At 45.7% G+C, this 10,462-nt stretch overlaps 1 protein-coding gene across 1 annotated transcript in view; it reads right to left on the bottom strand.

The window, feature by feature from the left end:
* Window positions 1-10,462, bottom strand: part of HSF2BP (heat shock transcription factor 2 binding protein) — a 154,362-nt gene that overhangs the window by 78,091 nt on the left and 65,809 nt on the right. The window contains exons 5-6 of the mRNA XM_012002606.1: window positions 5,848-5,895; window positions 3,193-3,343 (exon numbers count right to left, since the gene is read on the bottom strand). Of these exons, the coding sequence (XP_011857996.1) occupies window positions 3,193-3,343; window positions 5,848-5,895 (199 nt within the window). The remainder of the gene's footprint in view (window positions 1-3,192; window positions 3,344-5,847; window positions 5,896-10,462) is intronic.

Raw genomic sequence — 10,462 nt, 5'->3', positions numbered from 1 at the left:
AAAAGAGCAACTTCCCAGTCTCTGCAGTCTTGATCATCTCAGATCCATCTGACATTTAAAAGAACTGAAAAGATGGCTAAAATAAAAGTACTGGTGAACTCGAAATGCTACATAAGCAACACGAGTAACTCATCTTCAATAAAAAGCAAATTCTCTTTACCTAAATACACAAGGTCTCAGGGCTGAACAAGCTCAAAGTGTGAAAAGCAAGACAGCACTCCTCCATAGGCCAACACAACTGAGTCACTAAAGGTAAAAGTGACAACATGACCACCTTATTCTTCATCTTGAAAGAAAATATAACTTGTAACCTACGAGTAACAGAATAAACACACCCAGTACTTCAAAACAAACTAGCAATAAAAATAAGCAAGAAAAAGTAGTATCTGTGAAGTTCACTGCCCGGAAACAAGCCAGTCAGTCATGCTAAACTGACCAAAACCTAAGAGAGCCAAATTAGCACCATAAAGTAATTCTACAGTACAATAAGTAATAAAATTCCTACAAAAGACTGCACGTAATTTGAGAAAGCAACTGGCAGAGCAATACTACATTTTTAGACCAAATTATTCTTGACAGACACTTAAGAGGCCTACCAATTTTTCATTAGACCGAATACAGTAACTAATGACCTAACAGACTTAGATTCTGTGACTCTTTCCTCAGTCAAGTTAGAACCTAAAAACCTGTGGTCTCTACCATGTCATCCTCAAATGTCTGTATGTTAATTTGTATATATTATGTTACAATGAAGACATACAAAAGGAGATAAAGAATAATACAATACTCACCCCCCCTGGTTAAGAAAGAAACCCTATAACCAGAGTTGAATTCCCTTTGTGAACGCTACCCAAAGGTGTGCTTCAGGGAGGTGTAACCACAGCTACGTCTGATATTTAAACTAGCCATGCAGTGCTAATACTTTAGGTGCAGAATCATTTTTCTTTGTATGTCTGCATCAACAGCAGCATACTGCAGGCAACCTTCCACACCATGGCGAGATCCATTTATGTTGATTTCTATAGCTCCAACCTATTTCCACTGATATATGCCACCTTTTTAACTAATTACAATTTATTTATCTATTCTCCAACTTCTGGACATTTAGGTAACTTCCTAGTTTGTGCTATTATAAACACCACTGCTATAACATTTTCTGTACAAGCATCCCGGTGTCCTATGGAAAACGTTCTCTGAAGTACACATGCAGACGGGGACTCTGTCCTCGGCATGTGCAGACATAGCCTCCACAGACGCAGGCCAGCTGGCTCCACATACCCTCCAGCAGCACATGGACAGGTGTAAGCTTCACTGTAGCTTCACGTCCAGTCGGAAGCTTGTAATCATCAGACTGCGATTTTTTTCAATGAGAGGCACTGAAAAGACATCTTATGGGTTATAATTTGCTTTCCCCTGATTACTATGGAGAGCAAGAATCTTTCTCGTGTTTATGAAGCTGCTGCGTGTTTTATTCTGTAAATTGCCTGATTTTCTCTTTTGCCTATTTGTGTATTTGGTTATTTGCCTTTTCCTTATTGAAAAGGCCAAATAAGCAAATGACTTAGTTATACGAGTTTTTTTTAATGTACACAGAATGACCAAACTAGAAAGGGTAAAACCCAAAAATGCCTTTCAGAAGAGCTGATGTTCACAGTACCATCTACCAATTTATAACTCAACAGAGACGAATTCAGTGACGGGTAAGCACACTGCAGCTGAAAGCTGTACCACCTGGAAATAATACACATTAGTTCACAGGCCCCATATGACTTCCAGATATTGACTTTTGTTAATATCTGGAAATGATGAGGACTCTAAACTTGGGAATTTGAACATTATCTAGATAGAGTTTGTCTTGAAAACATACTTCCTTCATCAGAACAATTAACGGTAATGCAGTGTCTTACAATTATCTTACAAGATTCCTGATGATAACTTTCCTATCTAGAATTACTAAAGCTTTGACTGGAAACTGTTTAGAAACTCCATCATGTTTGAAGATTTCTTTTCAGCCAATACATATGTGAAAAAGGGACTGGGCCACCAAAATGCACAGTAACATTCTGTAGAACTTTTAATAACAAACAAGGGAGAACCACACCCAGAAAGTGGCAATTTGCTCTCACTCATCATGTAACATTTACTGAGCATTTTCTCTGTCCTGGACTCGACACTCTCCAGAAGTTTACAGGAAATGGGAGACAGACAGACAAAGCAACCAGTGAACAAAGTGTGGTACAAGCTTTACAGCTTCCTCTCCACACTTAGTTCTAAAAGGCTGCTGTTGTCTTAAGACATTTTGTGGAAACACTTCTGGAAGCATCTTTGAAAAATACAATCTGCACTGTGACTATTCCAGACGAATTCTTTGGAAAACAGGAGCTTGTGGGTGGCTCCGCCCTGCAGATGCAGCCACACATCTACTCCACAGAGAGGTGGGACAATACCATCACCCTGATTTGCCCACAGAGGTGAGCTGCTTTTCCTGCAGAGCTCACAGCTGCTTCTGAAGTCAACTGCACAAAGAACCCAGAAACTTCTCACAAGCCATACTCTCACTGATGACATCCTACTGGTGACACCTGGGGAAGATGCTGGGCGAGGATAAACCAATAGTAACTTCAAGAAACAGGAACCGTATAGAGCCCAAACTCCAAGAGGCATTTCTGTAACCCTCCACCCTGTGCCTGGATGAGACAACCTTGCTGAGCCACTGTTGTCCCACACAGGCCAAATACTCCCCGGCCCCTGACAGTGAAATCCACTATGTCAGTTACCTCGGCTTGGTAAAAGTAGAGGTGGTCTCGTCATAGACACTGCACCCCAACTGCAAATCCAGGGAGAGCGTCATCCTGAGAACCAAGTGACCATTTAGGAATGTGGGTAGCTCCCGCCCTGGAGGCCTCTCTCCTCACTCCAGGTGAAGAAACACCTTAAACTCTGGGCCTTCCACCATCCCCTTCAATAACACCTCCAGCAGGTCCGACCTGAGGAGCCACTAGCAAAGATGTGAAAAGGCCTTTCATGGCCTACTCAACAAGGACTGGTAAAATCATAGGCAGCATGGGCAGTGAGGAAAAAAAATAACCTGGCCTCCATAAGAAGTACAAAAAAAGGGAGGGAAACTTTAAAGGCTGGAGAAATCCACAAATCTAATATAAAAAATAGTAATTGCAGTTGCCTAAGTGTTACCAAGTGTCAAGGCGAATGGAAACGCCAGTGTCACGTGGCAGCAGTGGAGAAACAGCCACAGAAAGGAGACTTTGGGCCCTCCACATGCAGCTCAGTGCCAGGACAGCACTCAGGGTCCCCCGCAATCCAAGGTCCAGGCACAGCACAAATCCTGCCCACACCAGGCCCTGGGAGCACAAGCCTGGGTGACCAGTGGCCAGAGGGGAAGGAAATGGACTGAGGCAGTGACGATGCGGGACGCTCCTGACATGTGTCATCCCATGGCTGAATGACTAAGGAGAAATACACAGAGAAGAAACAGACAGGACCCTGCCGGGGGCATGCCACCAGCTGACTGCACTGAACTGCCCCAGCCTTGGCTGACACAGCTCACCCTGCACACAGTTCTGTCAAGTGGCCATTTCCAGCAGACACCTGAGAGGTTGACGGGAATGGGGAAAATTACCCGTGAGGTATGGCTGTCAAGATTGAAAAGCTACAACCACTACAGTAAACAGAATCCAGCCAGCCTGCTAGCAGCATCAACCACCTTGAGGGGTCTCCAAGGTCAGCTGGTGTGTCTGGCCACCATATGCTGGAAGTTCCTAGATTTGGAGAGTAACAAACAGGGTCTTCATTAAAAAGGTAGATGAACTAGCAACAGCCTGAAACCATATGGCTGGGGAGGCTATGCCACTGAAAGAACTCACAGAGGCCGAGTCGCAACAATGTCCCATGTACAACCCTATGAGTGTTTGCCACAAAAGAGATGGACATGTGGCCCAATGGCAGAATCGAGTCTGATCCACCACTGACCTACAGGGCCCACAGGGATTTCAGGTGGAAGCAGAAGGAATACACCATGAGCCAGCTCTGCATTCTGGGAAAATGCAACATGTCATGGTAAACCCAGGGTGGCTAGTGGTTTGAAAGGGCAGCCATGGCCTGGGAGACAAAAGGCTGAACAGGAGCCAGTGGAGCAGGAGTGCTAGAAATACTGGAGCAAGAGGTGACAGGCAACAGGGCACATCCCAGAGGAAGGCTCAATACAGAGGCAGGAAGATTGCACACACACATCCCACAGCACACACTCCACACCACACCACACACACCAGTCACACACACCCATCACACACATCACACACGCCACACCACACACACGTTACACACACCTGTCGCACACATCACACACACCATGCCACACACACCAGTCACACACCGGTCACACCACACACCACTCACATCACACACCACACACACAACACACCCACCACATACACACCACACAGCACGTGCACCATACGTACACACCACACACACACCACACCACACACAATCATACACCACACACCACACAGACCACCATAAACACACCACACATACCACACACACAACACACACATCATACACCACACACACACAATCATACACCACACACACACCACACACTGCACCACACACATACCACACCCCACACCATACACACACCACACACACTGCACACACACCACACACACCACACGCACATCTCTCACACCACACACACACCATACGCAGACCACTTGCACACTGTGCACACCACACACACACCACACACCATACACACATCGCACACCACACACATCACACCACACATATCACACACACGCCACACACACCACACACCATACACCACACACTACACATCACACACCACACACACACCAGACACCACACACACACCACACACACACCACACACACATCACACACACCACACACACACACCCCACATACCACAGACCACATACACCACACACACACCAGCTGACTGCACTAACTGCCCCAGCCTTGGCTGACAGAGCCCACACACCCACATCACACACCACACACCCACATCACACACCACACACACACCACACATCACACACCACAGATCACACACACACCACACACACCACACCCCACACACCATACACAACACACCAGCTGACTGCACCAACTGCTCCAGCCTTGACAGAGCCCACAAACACACATCACCCACCTAACACACACACCACACACACCCCACACACACTCCAACACACACACACCCCCACATATGCAGCCCACACACCCCCACACGCCACACCCACACACACACCACACACACACCACACACGCCCACACATATCCCCCCACACACCTTCCACACACACACATACCCCATACCCTCCACATATATATACATACCACAAATATCCCCCAACATACACATACCACACACACACATCCCCCTCATACAGCCACACACACCAAGCACACCACACCCACATCTCCCCACACACACAAAATACACACATCCCAATCCCCCATAGTCCCACATATACAGACACACCACAGTCACACACATCACATGACACCCACCTCCCCTACCATATACACACACACACCACACACATTCCCTCACACTCACACCATAAACATGCCCCAAACACATACACACCATACACACCAGACACCCCAAAAAACACCCACATACACATACACCACACACAAAATACATCCCAACCCCCCAACCCCCCCCACATCCACACATCCACACCCACACCATACACACACACATCCAGGCCATATGTGCCTCTGACATGTAAAAGGAAAAAGCAAAGGTGAGTGCAATAAACAAGGGAGGGCCAAGCTGAGGTGGCCACACTCATACCCTTGACTCTGTACAGCAGGAAGTAAAGCCGCCTGCTGGGACACCCACCTGCAGAGGAAGAGCAGAGCAGGGAGGCCGTGAGGGTCACACCCGAGGTCTGCCTCCACCAGTATGGAAATGAGTGGGAGATAAGTAAGGACATAGAGGAGGATCCCAAGGTGCTGGAAACCAGGAGAAATGACAAGAGTCCGTGCACACAGGAAAGCTTCTTCCCAAACCTCACTAAGCAGCCCCAGCCGTAGGAACAGAGAAGGAGGATGGCTGGGCTGGTCCAAGGTTGAAAGCATTAGGAAATGTAATGGACACTGGGGCTGGGTGAACTAGTGGGAGGGGAGGCCATGGAGGCAATGGTGTCAGCAGGAGGAAGGAGGAGGAGCAGGAGGTCTTGCAGTTTAGAGGGAACAATGGTAGGAAAAGGAGGCAGGGAGGAGAGGAGGTACTGCCTGAGTGCTAGAGCAGTGTTTACCAGACAGTCCACCTGATGACCATGTGCAGGGTCTGGCCCAAGGCAGACTATTGCCACAGTGAAGGGCACAGCAAATCTTGGCAGCTGAGAAAGGCATGTGACCTTGAAATTAGATTGTTGAATGAATCACCCCTAAACATGTTCAAGTCATTCAAGATAGCAGGAAATGGGGAGGGGGACACCAACAAGCCAGTAGTCAGTGAACAAGGGAAATGCCTGGGTGGTCAGAAAAGTGCAGTGATGAGAAAGGCTGGATGTGAAGAGAGCCAACTGGTTGCTTGAATTTTCAAGGAGGAAAAATTTTTGTATGAGATTGGAAGAGAAAGAGCCTTTTAAAGAGCATTCTGGGACATTTCATTAAAAATAAAAATGGGCAGCTAGAAGAAACACTTCCCCTAAGAACTGGAATAAGACAGAGATATCCACTCTTACCGCACCTATTCAACACAGAACTGAAGGCCAGGTGTGGTGGCTCGCATTCATAGTCCCAGCACTTTTGGAAGAGCCAAGGAAGGCAGATCACTTGAGTTCAGGAGTTCGAGACCACCCTGCACAACATGGCGAAACCCTGTCTCTACAAAAAAATACAGAAATCAGTCAGGTGTGATGGCACACACCTGTAGTCCCAGCTACTCAGGATGCTCAGGCAGGAGAATCGCTTGAGATCAGGAGGTCGAGGCTGCAGGGAGTCGTGGTCATGCTACTGCACCATAGCCTGGGTAAAAGAGTGAGATCCTGTCTCAAAAAAAAAAAGGTTCAAGCTGAGAGCCAATCCTCAAGAACACAATCCTATTTACAACAGCCACACACAAAAAAATAACCTAGGAATACATCTAACCAAGGAGGTGAAAGAGCACTTCAAGAAGAACTACGAAACACTGCTGAAAGAAGTATCATAGATGGCACAACTGGAAAAACATTCCATGTTCATAGACTGGAAGAATGAATATCATGAAAATGTCCATACTGCCCAAAGCAATCCACAGATTCAATGCTATTGCTATTCAATTGCCAACATCATTTTTCATAGAATTAGAATAAACTCTTCTAAAATTCTTATAGAACCAAAAAAGAGCCCAAATAGCCAAAGCAACCCTAAGAAAAAAGAACAAAGCCAGAGCCATCACATTGCCCATCTTCAAACTATACTACCAGGCTACACTAACTAAAACAGCATGACATTGGTACAAAAATAAACACATAGACCAATGAAACAGAATACAGAACCCAGAAATTAAAGCTGCACACCTACAGCCAATTGATCTTTGACAAAATTGACAAAAATAAGCAATGAAGAAAGGACTCCCTGTTCAATAAATGGTGCTGGGAAAAATGGCTAACCATATGCATACAAATGAAACTGGACCCCTACCTCTAACCACAGATAAAAATTAACTCAAGATGGATTAAGAACTTAAATGTAAGACCTCAAACTATAAAAGTACTAGAACAAAATCTAGGAAATAGTCTTCTGGACATCGGGCTAGGCAAAGAATTTGACTAAGTCCTCAAAAGCAATTGCAACAAAACCAAAAATTGACAGTTGGGACCTAATTAAACTAAAGAACTTCTCCATAGCAAAAGAAACTATCAACAGAGTAAACAGACAACCTACAGAATGGGAGAAAATATTCACAAACTATGGATCCAACAAAAGTCTAATATCCAGAATCTATAGGGAAGTTAAGTTAAACAAATCAACAAGAAAAAAACACATAACCTCATTAAAAAGCGGGCAAAGAGCAAGAACAGACACTTCTTAAAAGAAGACATATAAGCAGCCAACAAAAAAAGAACAAATGCCCAACATCACTAGTCATCAGGGAAATGCAAATCAAAACCACAATGAGATACCATCTCACACCAATCAGAAAGGCTCTTATTAGAAAGTCAAAAAACAACATGTTGGCAAAACTATGGAAAAAAAGGAACTCTTATACACTGTTGGTGGGAATGTAAATTAATTCAGCACCTATGGAAAGCAGTTTGGAGATTTCTCAAAGAACTAAAAATAGACCTAGCATTCAACCCAGCAATCCCGTTACTTGGTAAATAGCCAAAGGAAAATAAAATTGTTCCACCAAAAAGACACCTGCCCTTATACGTTTATCACAACACTGCTCACAATAGCAAAGATAAGTGGTGATTCATGCCTGAAACCCCAGCACTTTGGGAGGCTGGGGTGAAACGATCACTTGAGTCCAGGAGTTCAAGACTAGCCTGGGCAAGAAAGTGAGACCGCTATCACTTGCAAAAAAAAAAAAATTTAAATTAGCCAGGTGTTATGTCACATGCCTGTAATCCCAGGTACCCAGGTACTTGGGAGGCTGAGGCAGAAGGACTGCTTGAGCCCAGGAGTTTCAGACTGCAGTGAGATAAGACAGCACCACTGCATTCCAGTGTGGATGGAACACCCAGACCCTGTCTCAAAAACAAAACTAAAGAAAACAAAAATAGCAAAGGCATACAATCAACTGAGGTGTCCATCAATAGTGGACTGGATAAAGAAAATGTGGTACATATAAGTCATGGAATACTACACAGGCAGAAAAAAAAAGAACAACACCATGTCCTTTGCAGCAACATTTATTCTAAATGAATTAATCCAGAAGTAGAAAACCAAATATTGCATGTTCTCACTTGTAAGTGGGAGCTAAACCCTTGGTATACATGGACATAAAGATGGGAACAAGAGACACTGAAGACTCCAAAAGGAGAGAGGGAGGGAGAGGAACAAGGACTGAAAAACCTCCTATTGGGTACTATGTTTACTATCTGAGTGACAGATTCAATAGAAGTCCAAACCTCGGCATCATGCGATATACTCTTGTAACAAACCTACACATGTACCCCGTGAATTTAAAATTAAAATTTTTTTTTTAAATGAGCAACTAGGAAAAAAATAACCCCATCTCTGGGTCTAAGGTACTAACTGCTGAAAATTAGTGACCTTCGATCACAAAAGTGGCAGTGAAAGTGTAGTTCTCCAGAGAGCGAGAAGCTATACTGAAGGCAGCGGGCGGCCAGGAAGAAAAGAGGCTCATTTATAGCAGGAGAAAGGAGGTCCTGGGGCTCCAGAGGACTCAAGGGTGGGCGTTAGTGAAGTGGGGGAGGTGAAAAGAGGAGAGAACAGTGCCTTGGAGATGAGAGTGAGAGGGAACAAGCCATGAGCATGTTGGAAGGCAGCCAAAGATCCCAGCGGGAAGGCCTCTCTCAGGCTGGTGCATGCTGAGATCCCGAGTCAGGATAGAGGCTAAACACGCGGCTTTGCTCAGTGGCCAAATGGAAGACTGCCAAGAAAGTCAGTGAATGGCTCAGAAGGCAATTCTCCCCATTTCCCACTGAAATCAACAAGAGCTCAGCAGGACCCAAAGGCACAAAGCCCTAGGGACTGGAACCAGAGAGGCTAGAAGTGACCCAGCCCTCACACACAGCTTCCCCTTGGAAGTTGAAGGGGGGACTTTAGCTGGCCCATAAATATGGACCTTGTACAGACCACAGAAACAAAAGAGGCAATGGATTAGTATCCAGAACACACAACTACAGCACATCACTAAGAAAAATGCAGCCCAACAGGAAAGTGGGCACAAGACACAGACGGGTGACTCAAAGGAAAAACTGGAATGGTACAAACATGTGAAGAGTCTCAATCTCACTGGCAATCTAAATCTGAAGGAAGGGAGAGAAGGACAAAGACACACAGATGATAGGCGGATGATAAAAATACTCTTTAAGGCCAGGTGCAGTGGCTCACGCCGTAATCCCAGCACTCTGGGAGGCCGAGGTAGGTGGATCACTTGAGCTTACGAGTTTGAGACCAGCCTGGGCAACAAGATGAGACCCTGTCTCTACAAAAAATACAAAAAAAAGTCCAGGCACAGTGGTTCACGCCTGTAATCCCAGCACTTTGGGAGGCCGAGGCGGGCGGATCACAAGGTTGGGTGACCAAGACCATCCCGGCTAACATGATGAAGCCCCATCTCTACTAAAAATACAAAAAATTAGCCAGGCATGGTGGCGGGCACCTGTAGTCCCAGCTACTCGGGAGGCTGAGGCAGGAGAATGGTGGGAACCCAGGAGGCGGAGCTTGCAGTGAGCGAGATCGTGCCATTGGATTCCAGCCTGGATGACAGAGTGAGACTGCGTCTC

Source organism: Mandrillus leucophaeus, unplaced genomic scaffold (genome assembly GCF_000951045.1).
Source record: "Mandrillus leucophaeus isolate KB7577 unplaced genomic scaffold, Mleu.le_1.0 Scaffold69, whole genome shotgun sequence".
Classification (NCBI taxonomy): domain Eukaryota; kingdom Metazoa; phylum Chordata; class Mammalia; order Primates; family Cercopithecidae; genus Mandrillus; species Mandrillus leucophaeus.
The sequence above is the reverse complement of the archived record's forward strand: the minus strand, read 5'-3'. Positions and strand labels throughout refer to the sequence as shown.